Below are 26,952 nucleotides of genomic sequence, written 5' to 3'. Positions count from 1 at the left end.
GCTCCGGCTCCGCCATGGACTTCAACGTGAAGAAGCTGGCGTCGGACGCGGGGGTCTTCTTCTCCCGCGCCATGCAGGTGAGGCGGCCGGGCCGCAGCGCGTCGCCATGGCAACGGCGCCCTCCCGGGGCGGGGGGCTCGGGCCTTGCCCGCGGCCGGGGCTGCCCGGCTCCTGCGCAGGGCCGGGGCTCGCCTGCGGCTGCCGGGCCTTCCCCCGGCAGCGTCTTCCCGCTGCCTCCCTCCCCTCGCACGGGCACGGAGCGTCCTGCGCCGCGCCCTGGGACCCGCGGGTCGAGGCCACAGCAGAGCCAGGGCGCTTTTTCCCAGCCCGAGGGAGACTGGAAAATGGGTTTGGAGCTGGATGGGTCGGCTGGACTGAGCCACAGCCCCAGGAGCAGCCAGCTCTGGGCACCGGGGGCTCTGAGCAGTGCTGAATGACCCTGAGCAGCAGCTAAGCTAAACTGTGGCGAGACTAATAAGACAAATAGCCCCAGAGATGCTTCTAACCAATATCTTGCCAGGGGAAGTGGGGAGAGGAGTGTGGCGAGGACACTGCTTGCCTAATGATTGTTGAGCTTAAAGAAAAGCTTATCTTGCAAACAGCTGTTCAGTTATGTGTGCCCAGGCCCAATGGGGAACTGTGCCCTTTTGCTAGGGAGATGGGGTAGAGGTGGCCTTGCAGGTGGTCTGCACTTCAGTCCCTCAGGAGGTCAGGTAGCAGTAGCTCCCAGGCTTGACAAAACACGGTACTGTTAAAGTGAAGGGAAGGAGCTGCTGAGACTAAGCAGGTAATGTCTCAGTGGACTAATGTGGCATCAGGACCATCCTTCACAAACTTGAGATCAGGAGCTGCTTGGGGATACAGTGACCACCTGGAGCTGTGGAGTGGAGGAACTTGGGGCAAAGTGTGCAGCAGGTGGTGAGATGTGGCTGCTGAGTCTGTCCGCTCCTTGCATGTAATAACTGGAAAACTGGCAGGAGAGAGGCAAATCAGAGCTGGTTGGGATCCTTCCTGAGAAGTGAAGTCCAGCTGATGACTCAGGGACTGGGCTTCTTGTGCTACCTATTGTTGGGGGTTGATAAACAAACAGAGCAGTGCCGTCTTGTTCCAAACCTTCTGTGCAGTGGAGTAATTCTGACTCTTTTAGGAACTGGTCTCCTGTAAACAGATATCACCTCCTGTAACCGTGCCAATGAGTCATATGTTGTGAAAAAGAGATATTAACTACAGGTGCAAAATAAGGAGCAGATGGAAAGCTTAAAGATGCTGTTCTCATGGAAATGACCTTGGTAGCAGAAGAAAGGAAGAAATGCTGTAAAGAAATCTTATGTTTAGAAGCCTTATTGTAAATCTCTGATAAGTGGTTTTTAGCTTCAAGGCGTAGGAAGGAGACAGGCATGGGAACAGTGTCTGCACACAGCGATTCTAGAGCAAGGAGGCGTTTATAAATAGTGGCTTCTGCCTGCTACACCTACTCCACATAATCTTGTGTATGAATATTCATAGGACTAATTACAGTAGTAATTTCTTGAAACAAAATGGGCACTGGTACTTGTGGACAGCATGCAGGTGTTTGCCTGAGGACGGGAGCCTGGAAGGAAATGGATTGCTGAGGCTGAAAACCACTTTCTGAAGTCTAATTACTGGGGAAAATAGGCCTATTTGGGCTGTCCCCAGTAGAGTCCTGCTGCTAGTGGGGGTGAGCACTGCCCTATCTCCAGAAGTGACAGTTGAGGTCTGCTGTTGGCAATGAGGATTAGGCTTGTAGCACTCTTTAGCACAGCAGATCTTCCAGGAGGGGAATAAGACCTGCCTAGAATAAGATCAGTTTTCTATAGCATTGGAGATGCTTTCTTTGGCTCCAGGCATTTAACAAAGTGATGTTTTACTGGAACTGCAGTGACTGGGAGATAAATGGACTGGCCATTATGTGCTGTGCCACTCAGACAGCATTAGCTATTGCTGTCTGACTGAGATGCCTGGCCAACACACAAGAGCTTAATTTGAACTGGAAGAAGGGCTGTAGCATTGCTCAGCGAGGGGAGAAGGAGGCAGAGCATGGTCAGCACACCACCTCTGGGGTGCCCTCCCTGAGGCTTAGTGCAGGAGCAGTCCTGGTTTGAAACCTGTGAAAAACAACTTAATGTAGGTGCTGGCTGAAGGATTTTGCACTAGCCTTGTCCTCTCTCATGACAAAAAAAAAAAAACAAAACACCCCAAACTCAAAAAAACCCTGCTGCCTTTACACTGCTTTTCCTAGGTCAGGCACCAGTTAGCAGGACTCCCACCTGAGGACAAGCTAGGCAGCATGAAGGGCTTGTGTGCTCCTGGGTGAGCAGTCACGTACCAGTCTCCAGCAGGAGCAGGACAGAGGCAGCTGTGACAAAGAAGCTGTATAAGCAGTAACCATCTTACCAGGCTTGAGTATGCGGCTCCCTCACCAGGCAGCGCCCTGTGGGCTTCATGGCATCTCTTATGTTCTTCAGAAAAACAAAATGGGTAGTAGAAGTAGGTGAAGTGGAGGAGGGAGGTGGTGGTCAGTACTACTGCCCTGTGAGCGGGGAACAAGCTTCTAGGCTTGGGCAGCTGCAAGGATAAAGCGCTTTTGTAGGATTCAGCATCCCACTCGAGGATGTGCTACTACATTGACACTTGCACCACCAGTCACAGCCATCGAGTAACCATCTTCAGAGGGAATGCAGCACATAGCCCCTAAGAGCTCTGTCACCTGCAGAGATAATTCAAACAGGTCATGCTCTTCATCTTCACTGAAGAATAAGGCCTTTCTCTTTGATCTGCTGCACCTTCCAGTTATCTTAAGTTGGTTTGATCCCAAACCTCTGCAGAGGAAGTTATGCTAACAGCTCCAGCTTCCCTACAGAACTGGCGTCTCTCCTTCCAAAGGTAACACATTGGATGTCTCTGTTCTAGACAAGCTGCAAGCCAGGCTCTCTCAGGGATGTCTGGAAATAATTGTGGGTGTCTGTCTTTTGTCAGTTCTGATGTAAACTGGCTCTGGGTGAAATTGCCCAAGCATGAGTACTGCTTTTGGGTGCTTATCCCACTGCTAATGTAATTACTACTAGCAGCTAGAGGTTGTCTTATTCTGTCTTGAAGCTCCTGAAGACAGACTCACCCATCTCTCTGAACTCTGGTGATAAAATAGACTTTTCCCCTCCGCTTGCTGACCTTACTGGGGTTGATACCTTGGTTGCTGGACACCTTAAAAGTCAAGAGAACAGGAGTGACTTAAGAAAAGGATTTTGAAGGCAAGAGGTATGGGCCAGAGCATGTTTCCATTTGAAACATACCTATGAATCCATGAGGGCAGTATTTTTTTCCTCTCCTAAATGCCTTGCTCATGAGTTAACCAAGCTGTCCTGTTAATGGCTTCCTTCTGTCCTCTAGCACAGTTTCACTTGGCTCACAGCCTAGCTTTCCTGACTCCTGGTGACCAAATACTTGAAGCATACTCTGTATCCAGTCCAGACTGTTGAGATTCAGGTAGTTTTTAGATGCTGACTGAGTGGCTATGGCTTCTCTCCTATAATGCAACCATGTACAAGGTGGGAGGTAGAATTGCCTGAACTGATTCTGTCATGCCTCTGACCGAAAAAGCAAATGTTAAAATAGCCTGGGCATTATGAAGCTGTTCAGAGGCTTCAGAAAATCCATCAGCCCAAATCTACTGGCAGGTGCAGGAGACTATTCCTGGTTTAAGAATCATAGAATTGTTTAGGTTGGAAAAGACCTTTAAGATCATCAAGTCCAACTGTTACTCCTGGCCCTGGTTTGATCTTTGTGATTTAAGGTGGAAAGTCACAAGTAGTGTCCATCTGGAAAAACTTGCAAGTGGTACAAGGGCCAGATCCTCTGCAAGGGGGCTGCAGCTACCCTGTCAGAACTCGCAGCATACAGGCCTGGGCCAGCTGGAGTGGAGAGGGCTGGAAAAAATCACACAAGCCTGCAAGAGACACAAGTCAACTCGTACTGCATTGTGCAAAACAGCTGTGGTGTTGGCATAACTCAGTGGGAGCACTGGGATTTTATTCCCCTCGCTGTAAAGGGGAGAAAGGTGCTAATGCTTTCAGCAAAGAAAACCATGCATGTGCTATTTTAAAGCCTAATGTTGATGGCCTTTAGTCTCTAGGGCCGTAGGCACAGCCTTTTTTGATATTGTAGCTGTAGTGCAGAGGGACCCATCCAGCTCAGCTCTACTTTCTCACCCTCCTGACATCCCAGTAGTGTCTCTACCAACTCTCTTGGGGAAAGGGGAGTTTTCCCCCAAGCTGTGAATGCAGGCAGCTGCCCTAACTGGAGCCCAGCAGAGTCTGGCTTCTTTTGGGCCTGTCGCCCAAGTGCTGCTCTCCTGATCTGTCAGCCTGCTTGCCCACACGGGCCCTGATAATGCATCTACCATTGTTCCTGCTGGCCAGCCAAGCTTCCCAAAGGAAACCCAACCTTTGGCTGAATTATTGATGCCCTGGAATGCAGCACGACTCTCCTCTTCCTGGAGAGTTGAGAGTGGCACTCAACAAAAGGCTGCCCTGCATTATTAATCACCTCATTGTGCAGGGAAGCCAAAGACGGGACTGGTGCTCAGCTGGGTCAGCTGCAGGGATGCTTCCTGCTGGGCAGGAGCAGCGGAGCCTCTCACACCATGACCTGGCACGTGATCCCAGGATGCAGATCCTGGAATTGGTTCAGGGCAGGACTGTTGACCCAACTGTCAGGTTCTAGAAAACAAATGGGAGCAGTGTGGCTGCAGCAGGAGCTTAAGGTTCCCAGGCATTGCAATTGCATGTGCTCTGCCCATCCTGATGCTTTCTCAGGTAGATATGCACCAAGCCTGTAGGTCAACTTGATACAACCAAATAACACTCCCATTTGTGGCAGTTTGGAGTAATTGGTGCTGCAAAAGACACCAATGCCTCTAGTCCAGGAGCAGCAAGACACAAAATAATCTGTCTTTTTACAGTCAGGAGGCATGAGTGTATGATCAGCTCATCTGTTCTACTGCATCTCTTAGCCTCACAGTGAAATCTTATGTCTGTTCAATGGGAAGGAAAATAATGACATTTCTGTAAGTGTTATGAAAACAAATTCCTAGGAACAGAAGTCCTTTATGGGGGGAGTTCTGCTTGAAATGCTTGAGTAGCCAGACTTCACAAACTGCTCTTGTTCTACCCTGTTTTTCACTGGGGACACTGACTTGGGCAGCTACTTAAGAGGGGATCAGCAGCTGAGACCTGTTGCCACCTGAAAGCTGAGATCTCCACTTGCACCAGATATAAGAACCAGCTCATAGGATAAGGCAGTGTAACTTGCCTCTAATCCCCTTTGCTGGCTGTGCTTTCATGAGAAGCTTCATCTGATCTCACTGCAAGCTGCTCCTGCAAGAAGTGGTCCTGCTCTCCCCTGTACCTAATGGCACATTCCCAGTAGTGCTGTGTAGTCAGGTGAGTTCTCTCATCTGCCTGAAAAGTCACATTAGAGGTCAAGTTGAGCTAGATCAGTGACTCCCCATGCACAGACAAGGAGGTAGAAGTGTGCTGCAGGGGAGGAAAAGACCACCCTCTGCAGCAACCCTCAGTGAGGTGGTACCAACTGCCCCGAGGCTGGGCCTGGGTCTGGACCTGCAGCATAGCTGACTTCTGGGCAGGTGTGAGGGAGGCACTAAGGGAATTAAATGTAAATGGAGTAACAGCCTGCCAGCATGTGAGCTACAGCCTCCCATGCCCTTGTACCCACTTCATGATGCTCATACCCTGCTTTCCAATGCTGAAAGAAAGCCTGAATAAGAGATTGTTTTCTCGCCTGACCCTTTGGAGCCACAGGCTGTGACTGAGATTCCTGCCCATCCTCCCCTTCCGGCATAGCCTGGGCTTGCAGCGATCATGGTGCGCATCCTCAGCCCTCTTGCAAGACAAACAGCTTTAGTGCCCACCCTGAGATAAGAACTGAGTGACTGAGTCCTGGCTGCTCCCTGGCCAAGTGCTGTGCAAATGACCCATGTTATTTCACCGCACTAGGCGAAGGGATGGGTTACAGAAAACAGCCGCAAAGGACAGCGATGCTTGGAGATGCTGCCTGTGAATATAGTAAAGCACCCCAGAGCTGGAGTGATTCAGGAGGCTGGCAGTAGCAACTATGGAGATGCTGGAGGGCTTCAGCAGTGATCTGACTCTGCAGCAATGCTGTAAGAAGCTGACTAAATTCAGCTGATAAGAAACTGGGTTTGTGCTTGACAGCTCCAGGGCAGATGCTGGTGCAGGATGAGTCTAAACTGCAGGAAGAAGAGCTGGACTTGAAAGTGAGATGAGATCTCAAAAAGCTGTCTGGGAAAGGGGGGCGAGAGAGACTGTTATGCTTGCATCAGAGTCCTGGCTTGTTTAAGAAAGCTCTTAAACAGATGACTCGAGAATTGATGCCAAATACCTGGGAAGCCCCAGTTTGCTGCATGGCAGTGACTCAGCCCAGCCTGGCAGAGTCTGAAAACAGCCCTGGGCTTCCAACAGTGACAGAGGAAGAGAGCCTCAGCTGCTCACACATGTCTGATAGTCGAGTGTGTCCCCCAAAGACAATCACAGACATTAGGTACAAAGCAATACAAACACCTTCTCACCTTGAATCCCCTTTTAGCCATGTCCAGCGATAGCCATGGGGCCATGGCAAGACTGAACTGAAAATAACTGCCAGTAACCAGGGGCTACTGGTGCTGAGGAAGAGGCTAGTGAAGTGATCCCTGGTCATGCATGGCTGTGAGTCCTCTCTCCCCACCAGGCTGCAGGAGGGAGTGTGTCTGTCCTTGCACTTGAGAATTTGTCACCACTGACATCCAGCAAAGCAGTTCACTGGCTCCGGCTAGAATCTTGCCCAAACAGGTCACTGTGTAAACATACCTGCAGGGCTTGTATATCTCGGACATCTAGTAACATTTGTGCAGGGCTGGTAACAGGACTCCTAAAGGCTGTTTGCCTGCCTCTGGTGCTGGTTCTGGGCTTGCTCCTTATCTCACTTTGCTCCCAGCATTGTACTGGATGTGAACGCAGCTGGGGCTGTCGGGCAGCCACAGGAACAGAGTGTGCCAGAAAGCCTTTCAGAGGGGCAGCAGATGCCCTCTTCATGGGGTCTTGGTTTGGTATCTTGGCCCACCTAGAGCTGAGCTGTGGGATGGGGAGAGGAGAGGCTACAAGTGGCAGATCAGACAGGAGTTGTATTTCATGTAAGAGTTTTAGCCAGGCTTTAATCTCTTGGTACCTGACTGTACCAGGTATTGTACAGTACCACGTCCTAATAATTCAACAGTGGCACCAGAGGCCAGCAACAAGGGCTAAAAGGACAACTGCAACCTCTGTAGCATCCCAAGTGGCACAGCTGTCTAAAGGGGTCTTTTAGTATGATCCAACAAGATGCTGGTTCCATCAAGAGCAGGAAATTGTACTTCAAAAAGTTGGCCAACATCACTGACAGAAGCAAATGGAAAATGGGGATGGGATGAGAGGGAATGGGCTCTTCTCTCAGAAATCCCCCAAGGAAGCAATGGGGCTTGTCCAGGTGTCGTGGTTTAGCCCCAGCCAGCAACTAAGCACCATGCAGCCACTTGCTCACTCCCCCTACCCCGATGGGATGGGGGAGAGAATCGGAGGAGTAAGAGTGAGGAAAAACTGCTGGGCTGAGATAAGAACAGTTTAATAATTGAAATAAAGTAAAATAGTAATGATAATAATATACAAAGCAAGTGATGCACAATGCAATTGCTCACCACCTGCTGACCAATACCCAGACAGTTCCCGAGCAGCGATTGCTGCTCCCAGGCCAACTCCGCCCAGTGTCTATACTGAGCATGACATCACATGGTATGGAATAGCCCTTTGGTCCGTTTGGATCAACTGTTCCAGCTGTGCCCCCTCCCAGTTTCTTGTGCACCTGGCAAAGCATGGAAAGCTGAAAAGTCCTTGACTAGCATAAGCAGTACTTAACACACTGATGTTTTAGTTGTTGCTATCAACATTATTCTAATACTAAATCCAAAACACAGCTCTATGCCAGCTACTAGGAAGAAAATTAACTCTATCCCAGCCAAAACCAGGACACCAGGCCATCTGACACTGTACCTCCAGACTGACAAACCTTGCTTGTCAGATGTCACTGCCCAGTATGAAAACACTGAAGACTGGGCAGCCTGCTCTTCCCTGCTGCTAATTTTAAACTTAAAAGGAATCATGGAAGGAGGGAGAGTCCATTGCCAGTATGAACCTGAGTGCTGAGAGAAGTCAGACACTGTTATATTTCTCTCAATACCCTGCTTCAGAGCCTGTCCAGCCACTGCGTGTCCTAGAGGAAGAGTCACTTGCTGGAAGCATTTTTATCTAAAACCTGAGTTTGAGCCTCCTTAAACCTCAGATACTCAGTTGGCAGCTCACTGCCAGCAAGGCAGGAGGTGAGCTGGGAGGCAACACTCAGACGCTGTCAGTCTGATGGCTGTCAGAGGGCACTCACAAGCCCTGTAGCAAAACCAATGTTGTGTACATGCTTGTCTAATAAGATGAGAAGAAAGCCTGACTTGTGATGTGGTAGTGGCACTCCTGATGCTGTTGGGGTTGCAGGACATAGAGTTGGTTAGGAGGAGGCGAAGGGAGTTGGTGCCTTGCCTCACTGAAGGATGTGTTGCTCTCCTGCATGAAGTACTGCACTTTTAGATAGATCCCTCACAACTAGAGTATTTTTGTACCAGACTTTATTAAGAGTTTCTTGTTCTGGAACACCTCTCAAACCTGGACTCTATTTTTAGCTCAATGTTTGTTCCACTCTTGGGCAAAAATTTGCCCTTGTCCCCTGAAAGACGCCTGGAAACAAAGAATGACACCTTGAAGGCTTTTTAGCTCTACTCCAAGATAAATGCATGAGACAGAGGAAGCCTCGGTGTCTCTTAATAGCCCTGTAGCACACTGTAATTTTGCTTTAGTAGAACAGACCTTCTAATGATTACCTCCTTCCTGCAGTTTACTGAAGAAAAGTTGGGCCAGGCTGAGAAGACTGAACTAGATGCCCACTTTGAAAACCTCCTGGCCAGGGCAGACTGCACAAAGAACTGGACAGAGAAGATCTTGCGTCAGACTGAGGTTCTGCTACAGCCAAACCCTAGTAAGTCCAGCTTCTTCTAATGCTTGAAGGACAAATATCACTCACAGCTCAGTGTTAAAAGACATGCCTGCTGGCAGAGAGCCCTGTCCCACTGAGTTTGTGGGGGTTGGAAGAAATGTGTCTTTGCAGGGCCTGTCCTTCCTTCCCTATGTAGCCGAGATGACTGGGTGTGCTCCTGAGGACTGGGAGATGGTTGAAAGGGCAGGCACGCCTTCTCCCGGTGCTGCTGTTTGCTATCCAATGCGTGATTGAGGACTGTATGGGGTGGACCACCACGAATGCCAGTTCCAGGGGCCCCTCCTTCATCCTCCATCCTGTAACCGCTGGTGGCATCCTCATTCCAGGTGCCAGAGTAGAAGAATTCCTGTATGAGAAGCTTGACCGGAAGGTGCCTTCCCGGGTCACTAATGGGGAGCTGCTGGCACAGTACATGACAGAAGCAGCTAATGACTTTGGGCCAGGGACACCTTATGGTAAGTCAGTCTCACTAATTAGAAAGCCCTGGAAATCCATCCCTTGCTAAGAGAGTACCCCCACTGCTGTTTTGGGTTAAGACTTCTGCAGCATGCCTCTTGAAGGGGGCAGGGTGGCCTGCTCCCCCCATGGCAAGCTGTCTATTAGTGTGTCAAAGCTGATGCTGGAGAAGGGTCTTCTCTAGCGCAGAAAGGAAATAGCCCATTTGGAGTAGGAAGTCAAGTCTTACTCCACAGCAAAGCATGTTCCACACTGTGGGGGGAAAAGGGGCAGCGGTCTCCCCATTCCTAAAACAGTCCTCAAGTCTGGCAGAGCTAGAGAAGAAATAAAGACATGTGGATCCAGGGTAGCTAGTGGAACTGGTTACAGGACACAGAAACTATTCTGTGCTATTTCTGTGGTTTTCTAAACTAGTCTGAACAGGGAGTTGCAGTGAATGGCTTTAGCTTTGTCCAGATGGAGCATATTTTAAGTCTAAGGTGGTATCTAGTTGCACAGAGTTTCTCTAGACTCTGAACAGGAACCCATCCTTTAACTGTGTCCTGCAAATGGAGGGTGGAAATCTTTCTCCAGCAGAAAAAGAACAGGGAAACAGACTTAGGAAGGTTGGTGCTTGGCTACAAGCCTCAATAGGCCCCTTCTTGACCACACAGAGCATCTTTCTGCTCTTAAATCCTAAGAGTTGCCCCTTCCTGGGGGAATTTTGGACTGCTTTAAGCAGCAGACCTGTACAGAAGCACAGCCTTAACTTCCAGTTGTCCTTGCCTTCACCATGAGCTTTGTTACAGCTCTCCAAATCAATAGTTGTTCAATAGCCAGTCCTGTTACAGGCAGAATGGCTGTAACTGCATCTATAGCCAGCACTGCCTAATCAACTCATTTTTTTCTGCTCTGGTGCTTTTTAATTTGCTGTTCTGTTCCTGTGCCTGTTTTATGAAACAAAGAAAGATCATTTTGCGCAAGCGGGTGTAGCAGTAAAAGGACATTAGTGGAGTAAGTGCCTCAGCAGATAGATAAGATCAAAGCTGCACTGGGAGCAGCTGAGAAGAGGCCTCAAGCTAAAAACAGATTGTAGTTAGGACTGAAGCTGGTGTGGTACAGGCATGGTCACCTTGTCCAGGCAGGGTGCACTGTGCCTTTGTCCCCCAACACTGGAGCCTAGTAGCTCTGGGTGAGTTGGCTGAAGCCAACACAATGTTAATTGGTTTCTCCTTGAGTTGAAGGCTCCTGTTATTGCAGGGAAGACCTTGATAAAAGTTGGAGAGACTCAAAGGCGCTTAGGTGCAGCAGAACGGGACTTCATCCACTCTGCCTCCATCAACTTCCTGACCCCACTGCGCAACTTCCTGGAAGGCGATTGGCGAACCATATCTGTAAGTATGGTAGCAGGGAAGAGGAAGTCTGTCATGTCACCAGAGATGAGGAGGGTGGGGGGAGAGGGAGACAGTGCTGAAAGAACTCATTTTCCTTCCCTATGAGAAAGGAGCACTCCATACCTCTCCCCTCAAAGAACACAAAGATAGGGGGAATACCAATCCTAGATCTGCTCAGGGCTCGCTCCGTGTCAGGGAAGGATTGCCTGTTGATGTGCATGAGGAAGGTAACTCCTTGCCTGACTCCTGCAGCTTAGTGGGCACCACCCACCCATAGGCTGCCCTGCGTCCGGAAGGTTAGCCTGTATCCCTGGCAGCCAGGCCCAGAACTCTTGCTAACGAGATAAACATAGCAACTGTTTCTTTCTCTCTAGCATTTTTTGCTAAGGAAATAGATTTGATTCTTAGATGATACCCTGCCCCTTTCCTTCCCCAACAGCTCCTAAGCAGTCTGCTCCTACCCCATTTTCTGTCCCTTCCAGAAAGAGCGGAGGATCCTGCAAAACCGCCGCCTGGATCTGGATGCCTGCAAAGCCAGGTTGAAGAAAGCCAAAGCTGCCGAGGCAAAAGCAGCGGTAACTTTTTTCCCTCGTTCCCCTCTCTGTCCTTCTGGCCCCAGGGCTTGGCTCACATGCCACATGCTCTCTGGACAAAAATTAGGCTGCCCTACTGTGTCCTGGCTCTGACAGGCATGGGTGGGGGGCATTCCTCATCTGGTATGCAAGGGAACTGGGAGCAGAAGCCATGCACCTGTTCCTCAGATGCCCTCCCATGGGGGAGTTGTTGAAACAAATAATTCTGATCTTCCAGAGTCTGGAAACTTGACCCAGGCTCCTGTCTCCTGACTGCTAGAGGTTACTGGATGACTTGTGCTAGTAACTAAAAGGCTGCATCTTCTGAGGACTTGCTAAGTTTCCCTGGGGATCTCAAAGCAAGCTAAGAGAGAGCTGAGCTGGGAAGCGCACAAGGGGAGAGCATGCTGGGGCTCTGCAGCAGTCCCAGGCTTTCAGACTACTTAAGATTCTGCCAACTCGGTCTTGCCCAGGCAGGAGTGCCAGGGGAGCCTGTAAGGGCTGGCCAGCATCAGACTCTCTACCAAGAGGTCCTTCCTTCAGCCTCTCTATTCACTTAATTCATGATGCTGTCTAGTTACAGGCTAGTCTTGCCCTCTGGCTTTGGGGAATTCATGGCAAATAAACTAGCAGAGTTCCCAGGTCAGAGCAGTGCAGAAGGGACTGGTAAGTCAGCCAGTGTCACTGTCTGCAGGCCTGAGCAATGGGGACAAGTGCTTCAGAGTGCTTGTCTGAGGCTGACAAGACCTGTCAGCTCAGGGTGCTCCCTGGGCATCTCCTGGAGCTGGGCTGTCCCTGGGCAGAGGCAGTGTAGCAGGAGGCAGAGAGGATGTAGCTGAGCCCTAATGGGCTCCCTGGAGGGCCTTCTTGAAGCAGATTGCCATCCTGTAGCGCTCTGACTGTTGGCACAAGGACTTGCCAAGTTCTGCTTCTAGCCTGGGGCCAGGAGCTCAACTAGCAAACACCTGCAATCAGAATAGGCAGGAATCCTTTGTCAGTCAGTCTCTGGAATGCACTGGGATAGCAGCCTGGGAGCCCTGCTGTGAGCCCATTTTCTAACCATCTGCTCAGCTGGGCCTCTGGCCTTGCAGCTCCCTGGGTGGCCAGTTCCCAGGTGTTTTCCCTTTTCTCCAGCTCTAACTGCATACATGCTGTATGAGGAAGCTGTGCTAAGCTCAGCAGCCTCCATCAGCAGGTGTAAGAGAGTGCTCAGGCCTATGTGGGAAAGCCCTGAAACAAAGCTTTGGGTGCACAAAAGTAATAGCTGACCTTTTTTTAAAAGCCTCCTCTCATCAGTCAGGTCACCTAGATCCACTGAAGGCAACTTCAGGCATCCCCGATTCCCCTTCTGAAGGGGCAGTGCCCCCAGTCTCAGTGGGAAGTGGTGGCCATTGCTTTATCTTAAGCTCAAATCAGAGCAGGAATTCAGATACCTCCTGTGCTTCCTCCCTTTCCACCCTCTTTACCTTGCTTCCTACATGAAGTGATCCCAAGGCTTCTCACCTGCACACAGACCCTTGGGTGAGGGACTTCCCTGTAGCTGGAAAAGAAAAACCTGGTTTCCCACTGGAACTGCAGGGCTGGGGTGCCCCAGGCAGGATGCAGAGCCAGTCCAGGCTTTCCAGGGTATTTGCCCCAAGCTACATTTCAGCCCCTCTGCTTCTTTGAGACAGAGATCACACAACAGAAGAACAACCTCAGCTGCTGTTGTGGGCACCCATCTCTTATCCAGCTTAGGTGGGTCCCTGGCCTCAGGGTGCCTCACTCTCTACTAGAGGACAAGGCACAGGTGGAAGCTCCCGGCATGAGGGGAGAGCTGCTGCCTCTGCTCTAGGCATGTTAACTCATCATTAGACCACCGCATTCCCTGTAACATGCCTGGAGTCCCGTGTCACGCCTCTCCATCCAAGCTGGCCTAAAGTATCGCACCTCTCTCAGCTCACCACTCTCTTGCTGCTCCTTCCCCTCTGTAGTGCAAACTTGTGTTCCCACAGCTTCCGTCTTGTGACTGACCCTCCAAGTGTGCTGCTGCCCAGACCTGTGAGCTGCTGTTCGAGTGTCTGGGCTTGTGCATTTCCCTCGGACTTTGTGCTTTGTCCTTCTTGTTGATGCTGGTTTGTTTACTAACCTTTTTGTTTTGTTTCTTTGTAATTTGCTCAGTGTGAGGGAGATGTGAGTATTGACTGTGCTAACAGTGCTGTGATTTTTTTTCTTTAACACCTCTCATTGTCTCTTTCCCATTTTAAATGAAAATTCCCATCTCCCTTGTCCCACTGGGACTGGCCCTGGAGCATGTACTGAGCATGGTCAGGGCTGTGGCTGCCTGGGGAAGGTGCCCCAGAAAGATGGGAGTGTCTGTCGGCTGCCTGCAGCCCCTCTGGAGCATGCACTCAGTTCCATCAATGCTGCTTGCAAGCAGTGCTCAAGAGAGGCATGGCCTCCCATAAAGACCCACTCAGGCTCCTCCAGCTGCAGGTGGGAGGAGGTCAGGTTGGGTGGCAAGTCCCTCTCCTGGAAGGGAGGCAGCCCAGAGACAATGACAGGCAGGTTGATCTGGTTGTGGTGCTGTTCTGTCCTTCAGGCTCCAGGGCTCTGCCTGTTTTCCCCATTACAGGAGCGGAAGGGGGAGGGAGGTGAGTCCCTTTTGACCACTGCTTGCAAATACAACTTGCCCGTGTGTAGGAGTGCAAGAGCAGCTTGCCTCCTTCATCCCATGTGCTGTGACTAGTTTTGGGACTCTCTGGAGACCAGGGAATGGGAGGAGAGGTTTCTTGAGTTCCTCTTGAGCTTTAAAAAAAAAAAAACAAAACCAACCAACCATAAGAAGCTATTCCTGTGAAACATCTCCTCTCCCCACAGGGAGGAGTCAAGCCTAGTTGCTGTGCTGGCTTCAAATGTCACTGGTGCATTTTTCTCCCTATGTTCAGGTTTGACTTGTAATAGGACTCACTCCTCCTTAGTCCTTCCTCCAGCCATCCCTAAAACTCCTAGATGGTTTAACAAAATCTCTTCTTGTTGAGACTGCCTGACTGCTCTTCCACACACTGGTCACTCATTCCAGCAGGCTGCTTGGGGCCCAGCAAATCGGGTCAGCGTGTATAAGTAGATCTGGGTGAGTTGCAAAGAGATTAACCTGGGAGAGGAAACATGGGGCCCGAGAGGATTAACAACCTAGCTGGGTTATAGCTGGATTGTGTGCCAGCCTTGCACACCAACCTGCTGCGCAGTATAGGCTGACCAGGAGGATACCCTGATCCATCACACCAGTGTGATGGTCCTGATGTAAGCTAGCTTGCTGGCTTATCTCTTTGGGTTATGCTACAGCCAAAGGCCATCCTAGGAGGAGGCCTAGTCTTAGCTCAGCTGAATAGAGCGACCATGTTATGTGATGGTTAGTGAGCCCACACCTGTGTGGGGGCGAACTGGATCCCTTGCATTCCCAGTGAGGAAAACCTGCAGAGTGCTTCAGTCTTCCTGCCTCAGGGCAGAGGTTTAGCTATGGAGAAGGTGGCTTGGAGGTTTTCTGACCTCTGGGATCATAGAAGCATTTAGGTTGGAAAAGACCTTTAAGATCGTCAAGTCCAACTGTTAACCTAACACTACTAAGTCCACCACTAAACCATATCTCCGAGTGCCACATTTACACGTCTTTTAAATACCTCCAGGGATGGTGACTCAACCACTTCCGTGGGAAGCCTGTTCCAGTGCTTGACAACCCTTTCCGTGAAGAAATTTCTCCTAATAGCCCATCTAAACCTCCTCTGGCACAACTTGAGGCCATTTAATCTCAAAGAATCATAGAATCGTTTAGGTTGGAAAAGACCTTTAAGATCATCAACCATCAGATGATGAAAACTCATACACTACCTTTGGCAACAGCAAGGCTTTGGACTAGATCTGCTTCGGCTAAGCCGTGCACCTTACCGAAAATAGCAGATCTGAGTCTGTTAGGAGGAAACGTGCCCAGAGGCTTGGTGAGAGTAAGAACAAGTAGATGTGTTTCTTTAAAAGGCACTGCAGAAAGGATGCTCTGATGCTAGTAAACATGCCCACTTTAAGGACAAGGCCCTGTACAGGGACACTTCTAGGACTGTAGGCAGGAAGCAAGGGGAAAGAAGGTCCTGCCCGCTGGACTGAGCCAACATGACATGAGCAACCTGCTGGCTGCAAGGGAATAGGAAATGCCTTTGAGATTGTGCCATCTCATCTCCAACTGGCCGCTGTATGAGCGCATACCTGTAAGTACAGGCAGAATTTCTAACAGTAGAAGTATCTGCTGTTCAAGCACCGGGTGTGACTGCATGAGCCAGTCCACCTCCTCTTGCACGAGCCTGGCTTCCACCTGGGGAGAGCTTCCACGCACCACTACCAAGACTGTTGGGAGACCTCCCTCCTGCCATCCCATAAGATTTTGAATTAGACTTCCAGCACAGACAGGAAAAAACCACTAGTCCCTTCTTCCATCCATTGCCTGACTGACTGCTATGGACTCTTCTGCGTGACTTGTACATGAAACTCTATTCCCCCCACTAGGCTGTGCCTGACTTTCAGGAGACTAGACCTCGTAATTACGTTCTCTCCGCCAGCGCATCAGCGGTAAGATTGCCTCCTCCTAGATGTTGCCTCTCCAACCTCTTCCTGCCCCTCTCTTCACCTGACTTAAACTCAGGCCTAGTGTTCTGCCGTTTTCAACATTTTAATGTGACATGGGCTGCCCAGGGTTCCTCTGACTCAACCTTAAGGATGCAGATCACCCCTGTGGGGGTGCGTGGTCAGGGTCTGGCGCTTTTGCTGCTTGGTTTGCTTTCCAGTTTCTCTGACAATCCTCTTCCACACTTCTAGTGGGAATCTTCTGACTGTTCTGGGGTTTTTTTTATTGCTAGTGGAGCAATTGAAAGGAAAAAAAAACCTCAAAGGTTAGCCTTTCTGGATGGTTCCAGCTGTACACTGGCAATGTCACATGCGTGACTGCCTGATCAGTACTGTGGTGTCAGTGCTCAGAGGCTTTGTAGCTGGTCAAAAGAAGCAAAGGTGGAGGAATCTCTCTGCTACCCATCATGTCAGTAACGCAGCAGGCTGACAGTGCAGGCTTGTCTATTCTGCAAATAGAGGTCACTTTTTTTTTTCCTTTCATCTTGGGGCCTATCTGTTGGCAGCTGTTATGCAGTCAGATACGCTGGGGGTGGGTGAATAGCCCATTACATCTCTCCTGTGTTGCACTGAGTGGTTGTGGTCAAGCAATTGACTTTCCGTGCTGTGTTCATGGCTCCCCGATGCACAATGTCACATTTCTCGTTAAAATGTTGAAAACTGATTATCTTGCTTCCTAAATAGCATTCAGAACAACACTGATGCCTGTTAATAGAATAATCTGGGAGTGCAAGGGCTGGGAAGTGGGATCTGTAGATACGAAAAAGGACAGCCCAGCCTTCTGGCAAACGAAAAACATCACGGAAACAAGTTGGATTTGGTTAATGGGAAACCCATCCCATTTGGAGAAAGAGGTACGTCTGAGCTGATAGCATCAGTGTTAGTTCCCAGGGGGATCTGTCCTGACCTTCTTGGAGAGTGATGCTGGGATCAGAAATAGCTTTGCACAATAGCTAGAAAACTATTTCCGTAGGTAACAGGCCCGGTGACAAGACTCCTTAGGAAGAAGCTGATATTGGTGATGTGTAGCAATTGCTTAGTTTCCATCTCTCCTAGTACAGCAACCAGCAGCAAGCCTGTGGGTCTGGCTTCTCCCCTGGAAAGGTCTGTTCCAAGGACAGCACAATAACCGACTAAACATGAGCTCTAGGAGAATCAGAGGAGAGAAGCTGGGCTTTCCCTGCCTCTGAATAGCTCTGGTTAGATCAGGGTATCCTGATTATTCTCCAAGGCCTTCTAAAGCAGACCTGAAGGCAAGCATTTGCATAACGTGCATTAGCATCTTGCAGAGTGCCCAGATGCTCAGTTAAACATGTCTAGTCATCACCAAACTGCAAGCTGGTCTGCTTTTGATCTATTGCAAAGCTGTTCTGGGGAGCAGATGCCAAGCACAGTAACATGAGAGGAGAAGTAGATTTTGGGGTGTTTTTAGCCCACAGGTGTCTACCTTGGCACATCTCTGCCTAGTTCAGTGGTCCCTCTTCAGAGCTCTGCTAGAGAAGCTCTGACGGCAGCAATGATGATATGGGACAGCTAGAGCAGGGCCGTAGGAGACTGACTTGCTCTAGGTAAGCAGCCAGCACTGGCCTTGATCACTTCATCTTGTTTGATGGTTGCACAGCAGGGCCTGATACCAGGAGTGCCTGTAGGAAACCTGCTGGCCTAGCCAGCAATGGTCCTTGTGGCTTCCAAAACTATCTATTTCAGAGGTCGCAATTGGCAGTTGAGTGCCACCTGAAGCCCAGCTGCACTAGTAGGGGTGACTTGAATAACAATGGGCATCTCTAATTAGCAAAACACAGGCTGAGCCCAGACTGCTCCCTAGCTCTGTGCGGGCAGGACTGCTTTGCAACAAGCTCTCTAATCCCAGCATTCATCCCAAGGGGTCAGGCACTGCAGCAAGGTAGGAGCTTTTCATACTGTTGCTCTGCTTTTCTTCCAGGCCAGAATCCTTGTGCTACTTTAGCCTTAGTGCGTACTGACAGCATAGAGCAGTGGCTGCTGCTCACCTTGCTGTTGAGCTCTGCTCCCTTCTGGAGGGAGGGATTGCTTATGCCCAGGTAACAACTTTGTCTTACAGGTGAGCAAACAGGTCAGCTCTGTCCTGGACCATGTGCCCTCAGCAGGGCTCCGATTTGGATTCTAAATTTATGTTTTTGAAGAGGTGGATAACATGGTGCTTTTATTTTTTCCTCCCTTCCATAACAGGAGGGCTTATATGGAATTAGATCCACCTGGAGATAAGCACCTCCCTTGTTTTGTATGAGTTGGAGACTGAGGAGCTATTTCTCCTCTCTCCCACACTGACCTTTTGTTTTTGTGTAAGAAGGTGTACGTGGGCTGCGTGAGCCTAAACATCCCTTTCTCTCGGACCCTGCCACTTGCCATGTGCTGTACTCCTAGGAAAGATTCCAAGAAAAACATATTGAATACCTTAAAGAGGGTTCCTCTGGCTTGAGCTGGGGTGGAGGAAGATAGATGCAGATCGTGGCATTTTCTGCTCCCTGAGTTGTCTGAAATGCTTCTGACTAGAGCTGCATGGTGCCTTAGCTCAGGGATAGATCTGGGCAAAGCTGGACTGCCCCAGAGCACCATAGTGTCAGAGCTGGAGATTGCACAGCAAGGCCAACAGAAGAGAAATCTGGCCATGAATTCAGTGGGTACTGCAATGATTGAATGGGCCTGAAACAGCTTAAGTAGTCTACAGCATCTAAGTAGGAAGACCTGTGGCCAGAGTGAAAGTTTCCCGTTGCCCCTATAGTAAACCTTGCTCCAAAAACATGAGGGTGGGCTGGCAGAGGCCTTGTGCCGGAGCAGCAGTTCAGGCTAGGACCTGCTTCTCAGCTGCCCACAAGGATCCTCCCACCGCCTGCCTTCCAGAGTAGGAGGCCTTAGACTGAGAAGGGGAAGGGGCTTGTCTCCCAACACATAGCCGAAATTGCCCAGGCCTTATTTGAACCAGTTCCTGATTTGCAATAACAAAACACCCTCCTAAAGGTCAGAGAAAACACCCAGCCTCAGTGCACTGAGCACCGTGCAGGGACACCCTGCGACCGTAAGGGCACCAGCTACAGTAACTCCGCTCAAGTCAGAAGAGGCACCAGTCAGGCTACGTACCATGGAACAGGAGATGAGCAGCAAGCCAGGGGGTAGAAGCCAGAACAAGAGCAAGCCAAAGGGCCTGGCATAGCACCTTCCTGCTTCAGTCCTTCACCAGCACAGGCAGCTCCTGCAGGTGCTCCTTATATTGGCTGGTGAAGTTGTCTCTGCACCTGGGGCTGCCACGGCACACCTGAGGGCAGTTGCTGGTGAGCAAACCTCAGCAAGGTTCAGTTGGGAGACACTGGGTCTAAGCGGAGCGTGTTCTCCCTCTGACACCACAGCATCCAGCGTGGGGCTTCCAGGTGCCTGCAGCGCAAATTCAGCCATGCTATGGTGAACTTCCCTGATCTGCAAAGGTGACATCAGAGGGCAACGCTGAGGTCCTCAGGGGCCATCTCCCCTGGCCCCACTGATGTGGGGTGTTGCTGGCAGGCTGGCGTGCTCCCAGTTGATCCAGGGCGATTTCTCTTCATGTTGTCAGGGCTGAGGGAGTAGTTGTCTGCTGAGGGAAGGCCAAGCTGAGGACCTCTGGGAAGGATCAATGTATTTTTCTGCCTTTTCTATCCCTTTCCCATTGCTGTGCGTGACTTGTGTTGTCAATTGTTTCATGTCCTGGAGCCAGATCCCAGCAAGCAGCTGGCAGTGTTGTGCTGCCCCAGATGTGCCCCTGTGGGTAAGGAGAGTAGGAAGGAGTAGCATGACGTTTTGCCTGGCTCAAAAGCAGCGTGCAGCCATTGCTTCCTCCTTCCTGTAGCTAAACATGCCTGTTGGTAGCACAGATGGCTGGGTTATGATCCCATTAACCTGAGCGCTCTAGACCAGTGGGTGAGGAACACTGGTTTCTGTCTGGCTTGAACTCATGGCAGTTCCCAGGCCCTATTCGTGGGCTCAAGCAGCTCACTTGCCTCTCCACAATCCTAAAAGAAGGGCTGTCCTTCAACACCAACCTCTGCAGGCTTCAGCAAAGTAACCCTTGCTGTTCAGAGAACTCTGCTGCTTAATTCTTTTCTTCCTGGAGCCTGTTGAATGCAGTTGCTGTAACAGCCCTGGCAGGGAGCAGAGCTGGAGTGCTGCTGGCTCTGGCGGCATGGACTTGCTGCCCCATTACGAAACTGAGCTCAGGGGTGCAGGAATGAGGGGAAGGGGCATCGATCTGGCAGCTGCTGCTGGGTGAAGGGCTAGCTTGTCCCCGGAGTTGGCCTGCTGTGTCCACGGAGCATCCTTGCCAATTGGTGTTAATGCTGAGTGCTTCTCGACGTCTCCAACACTGATCTCCTTTCCTGTTGCTCTGTGGCCCCTACAGCTTTGGAGCGACGAGGTGGAAAAAGTAAGTACCCAGCTGAAATTGTGCTCAAACCTTCTGGGCGTGCTGGTGGTGTTTAGGGGGCGGGGGTGCTGCGGACTCCTTCCTGCCTGTGTGCCTGCACACATGCAGGGGAGGATCAGTGGGATGTTGCCGTTGTCAGCCCCAGTCCTGATCCGGCGGCTGTACGGTTCAGCGCGACTGACAGTGGCTTGGGAAGAGCCTGCCCCGTGGGCCAGTCGGCTGTACCTGGTGTGAGAAACTTCCTAGGCAAACCAGGCATGTGTTCGTATGTGATAAAAGGCAACTCTGAGAGCCCTGCACCGGTGTCACAGGAGCAGAGGTGATGTGCTGTGACGTGATTCAGCTCTGCTCCTGTGGCAAAGGCCCTGCCTGCTCCAATTTTGCATGTGCCATGCATTAGCCTGTACTTGCCCCTTGCCTGCTTGTTCTGGGGTCTGAGCAGGAGCTCTGGGCAGAGCGGAAGCAAGGACAGAGGGTTTCCCCATGAACAGCCCCAGCTGCTGGAGGGAACAGCTCTGTCAGGAGGGCAGCGTAGGAAGTTTGGAGCCTGTCGTGGAGTTAACTCTGTCTGGGTGGGCTGCACTTACCCTTCTGAGTGGATCCATGGAGGCAAAGTCCCAGATTTTATTTATTTTCTGGGTTCCCCAAGGGGAGCGTGACTTGTCCATGAAGATGGATGGACGGCTGCTAGCGGACTAGAGACCAGGGTGCGCTCTGTGCGGAGCTCCAGCATGGCATGGAGCTTCCAAAGACACATTCTGGGATCCCGTTGCCTTTCATACGTCAAACACCCCCAGCAGACATTAGCCCGAAGCCTGAACTGCAAGGTGGTAGAATGGCACGTTCCTGCATGCTGTGCATGATAGCAACCTGTTACTGCCTTACTCTAAATGCATCATCAGAGCACGCTGGCTGTTTTTGAACCAGCTCATCCTGCACTTGAAATCCTTCAGTCCCTCAAACAAAAAAAAGCTGATTGCAGTCAGCTATAAGTATGCAAGGCTCTGCTCCTCTATCCTTGGTCTATCCTGGTTGGATGGACCAAGGTATGTCAGTAAACTTCAAAGTTCTCAGTGACTTGGAGAAGCACAGACTGGAAGGGACCACCCAGGTCACAGTCCGGTGCTGGCTTTATGGGAAACTACATCCTGCAGCTGCTCAGAGCTAGCAGGGAGAGGCAATGGGTCAAATCCCAGGTGGTGCCAAGCAGAGCTGGGTCTGCCTGTCACAAGTTTCAAACGGCTCTGCTGCTACCAAAGTCTCTGCTCAGCTCACTGCAAGCAAGAATGTCTTGGTGCTTAGTAAGGCATTGTACTGGTATTTCCTGTTATATTGCCCCTTCTTTAAATAATCCCTTTAATACAGAGGATGCAAGAAAATAGATCAGTTGTAGCTTAAAATAGACAAATCTGATTAAAAGACAGTCAAAGCATTTATTTGTTCTAGCCTAGCTGTACTGGTAATGCTGTTACCAGATGAGAGGTGTAATGGCCCACAGCAGCGCCTCTAGCTTGCCCTGCTGAGAAGGCTGGGTCTCCTCTGGGGTGACCCTGCTCAGGAACACCACTGATGTGGCCTCTGCTCTGAGACTATCAGCCTGTCTGGATTAGCTCTGGGGTCAAATCCAAGCAAGTCCTGTGCCAGATTGCTCAGGGCATTGCCAAAGCAGCAAAAGGAGCTCTATCACAGAACTGGTGCTGTGCAGGCACCACTGCACCAAGGCAGGCAGCCCTCCGATTGCTGCACCCCCCCCGGAGAAGGGGGAAAAGGACACAGAACCTGAACTCTGCTTCCAGCAAGCTGTAGCCAAGTGGACATCACTCTTCTGTGCCATCCTAAGAGGGAACTGGCATGTTCTGCTTGGTGTTAAGGAGTAATGCATGCTAGAGAGAACAAAAGCGCCTGTTTGTCACCCCTTTCCCTCTGGCAGTGGAGAGGGGAGAGCAGGCACCAGAGCACCTGACTGCTCCAACACTTCTGGAGCTCTTCTCTTTGCAAGGATCCACCGGGGTATTCTGGTACTGCAAAACTGCCCTCGTGTAAATATGCTGTTTGGTGGTGAGGGAGAAATGTTCTGTCTGTTCGGTAAAGTGGGTCTCCAGTATCAGTCTGACTTTGAATTCCCAATGTCTGCTGCATAGCTGCCTTATATTAACCATTGTTTAATTCCTCCGAGCTCAAAATAAGTAACTAGCTTCAAAGGAGAGCCTTGGGTAGAAGTTGGATTGGGATGTTCACCTCCATTGCAGAGAGATGTAGTTAGTAAGAGCGATTTGGTAAATGCTCCCTGGCCTCAGCCTTTGTTCTGTGGTGATAAAAAGGATACCGGCAAAAGTTGCACTTTTGGAGAGAAACTTAGGGAGGTTGTCACGTTGCTGTGCCTATAGGCTTAGGAGAGGGGGTTAAAAGGACAGGTGCTGGCATGGGACTGGCTTTCCACATACCTCAGGATTAACAAGCCCCTCCATCTTCATGTTCTAGTCTTGTGGGAGTAGGAGCTTCCTAGCTTGATGGATCAGTCTTGAACTGCCATTCCATGACCTGCAGCGATCCAGTGTAGGATCAAGCAGGACTCAGGCTGTATTTCAACTTGAGGCCTCTGGGATCCTCACCCAGGGTGTTGTGTGCCTGATGTTCAGTGTCACAGGTGCACGTGGATCCTACTGTGCCAACAGCACACTTGTCTCAGTGCCAAAAGAGGGGGTTGGTGGAGGAGGTCAGTGTTGCCTCTCCCTGGAAGAGGCAGAACAGTGGTCCTTGCCTTGTGCCGTCTTGAACACCCTGTCCTGTTTTGCAGGCAGAACACGAGCTGAGGCTCACACAGACCGAGTTTGATCGACAGGCAGAGGTGACACGTCTCCTGCTGGAGGGGATCAGCAGCACACATGTGAGTCTTCCTGGGTAACCAGAGGGGTGACAGGGACTACAGAGACTCTTGGCTCCTTTCTAGAAGAATGCCAAGAGGATGGTGGAACCCTGCACTGGGAGTAGAGGTAGAAGAGGTTATAAATTTGGATGCTGTAATGCTCAAACTAAAAACATAATGAAGCACGCACAGACAGTGCCACTGTGACACCCGCAGTTCTGCAGTCCTCGAGATGCTTCCGAGCCAGAAAAACCTTGTTCTCTCACTAGAGCTGTGGGCTAGCCACATGGGCATGGCTAGAGTGCCATGAGCAGCCTCCTTTCTGAGATCACCCTTGGGCCTATGCAACATCCCCAAACTTAACAAATTAGTGTAGTCAAGCCAACCAAGTAACTTTTAAATACTGGCCTGCGCAAGTCTGCTTCCCATGGGGGTCGGTAGTAGCTGCAGGAAGAGGGTTCCTGTGCCTGTCACCCAAACTCACAGACCAACTTATGGTCCTTCTCCCTTCAGGTGAATCATCTTCGCTGTCTCCACGAGTTTGTGGAGTCTCAGACCAACTACTATGCTCAGTGTTACCAATACATGCTGGACCTGCAGAAGCAACTGGGCAGGTGAGACAAGAGACTGCTTTTACTTCTCTACAGGTTACTCATCTGGCTACCCCTAGCTCAGGCCTCCTTCCCCATCCCACGTCATAATGTTGGGTAGAAGTTTTAAAGTCCCCTCCAAGCTCTGACAGAACTTCTGAGCTTACAGAATGATGACCAATCCCGGTGCTATTGCATTTAGAGCAGGCTTTGCCATTGGATTCATCTGGGGTTTGTACATTCATCTCAAAGCATGATGGCCATGAGAGTTCAAACATTCTTCCTGTAAATTAGTTAAATCGCATGGGAGACAAATTCCTGTTGCCAAGCAGCAAGCCTGAGTGTGCTCAGCTGCAGCAGTAACTAATTCTGTGCTGCTGGCTGCACATCCCGTGGGCGCGGGCAGGGCTGTTTTGTCTGTTAACCCATCCCATCAGTGCAGTGGCCTGACCCAGGAGGGGCTGTTGCCTCTGTGTGATCACTCACGACTCCTGTTCCGTTCTTTTCCATGCTTGCAGCGCCAAAGGAGAAATGTAAGTAAGATGTTGCACAGGACTGGCTCTAAGAGCTCTCCACCTCAGCCAAACTCTGGAGTCTCTGCAGACTTGTACAAAGGCCAGCAAGGGACAGAGCTGCACTCCCTTAGGGCAGAGGGGGGATATTGACAGATAAACAAGACCGTGCTCCATTACTGTCTCCAGCTAGAGAGGCCAGAAAGCCTGGGAGCCTCCAGTTGTGGCATCTAGTTTAACAGCAACAATGACTGTCCCTTTCCTGAAGAACTAGCAGACTAAAGAGATAACACAGATGACGTGAGAGCAGGGCAAGGACACAGCACAATGGGCCCAGTAAAACAGCTGCAAAACCAGACCCCTCTCTGGTGCCACACTTCAGTCTTATAATCCGCAAGTTAGGTGCCAGTCCTGTAACAGGACACTGGAATCAAAATAAGCAGACAAATCTTACCTGTTGCATAGTCTCAGCACCTGAGAACTGAGTGCATTTCCCCACTCAAAGGGCAGCGTAGGTAAGTTACAGCTGTTAGCTGGAACTCTTGAGCATCATCTCTGCAGCATAACTTCTGAAAGAGCGAGCTCTTTCTTGGCTCCTCATACGGGAGCCTTACTGAACTCTGCTTTTTTCTCCCATGTAAGATTTTCAGGCACATTCGTAGGCAACACAGAATCCACATCTCCTCCCCCAGCTGCTACCTCTCCTCCAGCTGTTGCCACTGCCACACTCCCTGCTGTGCCTACTATTCCAGTTGTGCCCACGATTGTTGGGGTGCCTAATACCGTGGCAGAGGGTGTACTGAACCCAAATGAAGTGAAGCCTCCCGCCAGCGGGACACGGAAGGCCAGAGTCCTCTATGATTATGAAGCAGCTGACAGCACTGAGCTGGCACTTCTTGCAGATGAGGTTGGTAGCTTTCCTTTGCGTTGAATTTTGCTGTAACTGCCTAGCAGCCCATTGCATGCTCAGCAAGGTCTTGGTTATTTTTCCTGCCCCTAAAAACCCTATTTTGTGGAACTGCTAATAGAGTCTTTTCCTTGACAGTAGTATCCGTTGAGTTGCGGTGAGCTTGTGCTCGTGGCCACTTGCTGTTTATCACCTCAATAACTCTTCTATTCCTGTTGCAGTCTAGCTGTACCCAGCTAATAAAATACACCAACAGTCAGCATCATCACTGTGACCCTCAAATATAGCTACCTTACCTGAGAGCAATGGGATAAGCTGCTGGCTGGAGGCCTGGTCTAATCATGCTGAGAAAAAAGGAAATTCAGCAAGTTGCAAACTCTCTTGTTGACTAGACTGAACTTTTGTATTCAGAAGGGATGACGTAGCAATATCATGCCACCCTGTACGCAAAAATACCTTAAGTCAATTTGGAGAATGAAAAGGCAACAGGGACATTACTGGGCAGATTTCTGTAGATCTTCTATTAAAGCCGCAGATAGCTCCAGGGAAAGGGCACAGATGCCTGCTAAATGAACTTGAGGAATTATTGTTCTTTCAGTAGCCATCTGACTGAACTTCTTGGCCCTGTCTGCAGAATAAGGTCCTGTCTAATGCTGGCTTCTCTCCCCAGATGATCACTGTGTACAGCCTGCCAGGCATGGATCCAGACTGGCTCATAGGGGAAAGAGGGAACCAGAAAGGCAAAGTTCCTGTCACTTACTTGGAACTGTTAAGTTAAATGTCTCCAGGAAGAAGAATGTACAAGCAGAATGCACCCCTCATCTCCTGGCACTTCTAATGCGGATTCTTCATCCGAGACCATTGCTCTCTTCAGGGTTGACACTCCATTGCTAATATGGGAATTGTGGGAAAGAAGTGGTAAAGCTGTTACAGTAAGGTTTTGGGAAAGGGCTGATGACACCCAAGACTGAATTCGTTAACTACCAGTGCAGCCTGCTTTGAGGTTAGTCTTGATGGCGCAAGATTCCTTGATTACTTTTTTCCTACCCTGTCCTAGACCTGTTTATTGCAGTGGCTTTCCCAGGGCCAGCAAGCTGTCTCCCTCAGCAGCTGCTCACGGAGTTTAAGTTACACTTCCCTTGTGTCTGGTGTGGGTTAGCGCCTATCTGCCCTCCTGTCCTCTCTGTTCTTCAGCAGTAGAATTGCCCAAATCAAACCATCAAGCATTCCAGTGGGGAAGTGTCCCACACAAACCCTCTGACATGTTCTTGCTCTTAAGGCAAGGAAGCTGTACTTCAGAATTAAGAGCCTGTTAAACCCACCCACCTTGTTCACCTGTGAGAGAACAGTAATGCAAGGCTCTCTGAGCCACGCTCACTACCCTGGTGCCTGATGGCTTCAATCTAGGACTGTCCTCTGAAGCTGGAAGGAA

At 50.3% G+C, this 26,952-nt stretch overlaps 1 protein-coding gene across 6 annotated transcripts; it reads left to right on the top strand.

Moving 5' to 3' along the window:
* The first annotated feature begins 14 nt into the window (after nucleotides 1-14).
* SH3GLB2 (SH3 domain containing GRB2 like, endophilin B2) lies at nucleotides 15-26,309 on the top strand. 6 transcript variants are annotated; one of them, XM_075716423.1, is made up of 13 exons: nucleotides 15-77; nucleotides 9,006-9,147; nucleotides 9,492-9,620; nucleotides 10,861-10,994; nucleotides 11,477-11,569; nucleotides 13,727-13,738; nucleotides 16,100-16,162; nucleotides 20,622-20,645; nucleotides 23,443-23,532; nucleotides 24,025-24,125; nucleotides 24,620-24,634; nucleotides 25,256-25,520; nucleotides 26,191-26,309. In XM_075716423.1, the coding sequence occupies exons 1-13, from the start codon at nucleotides 15-17 to the stop codon at nucleotides 26,296-26,298; spliced, it is 1,239 nt and encodes a 412-aa protein (XP_075572538.1). In that variant the 3' UTR covers nucleotides 26,299-26,309. The 6 variants fall into 6 exon arrangements, with proteins under 6 accessions (XP_075572538.1, XP_075572537.1, XP_075572541.1 ...); XM_075716422.1 differs by lacking the exon at nucleotides 13,727-13,738; XM_075716426.1 differs by lacking the exons at nucleotides 13,727-13,738; nucleotides 16,100-16,162.
* Nucleotides 26,310-26,952: the final 643 nt, after the last annotated feature.

The sequence above is a fragment of the Pelecanus crispus genome, chromosome 9 (genome assembly GCF_030463565.1).
Source record: "Pelecanus crispus isolate bPelCri1 chromosome 9, bPelCri1.pri, whole genome shotgun sequence".
Classification (NCBI taxonomy): Eukaryota; Metazoa; Chordata; class Aves; order Pelecaniformes; family Pelecanidae; genus Pelecanus; species Pelecanus crispus.
This window is presented reverse-complemented; position numbering and strand designations above follow the sequence as displayed.

Coding starts and splice junctions, on each gene's coding strand:
- SH3GLB2 (XM_075716423.1), top strand. CDS start 15: ATGGACTTCAACGTGAAGAAGCTGGCGTCGGACGCGGGGGTCTTCTTC. Junction 78..9,005: donor TCTTCTCCCGCGCCATGCAG/GTGAGGCGGCCG, acceptor TCCTTCCTGCAG/TTTACTGAAGAAAAGTTGGG. Junction 20,646..23,442: donor GGAGCGACGAGGTGGAAAAA/GTAAGTACCCAG, acceptor CCTGTTTTGCAG/GCAGAACACGAGCTGAGGCT.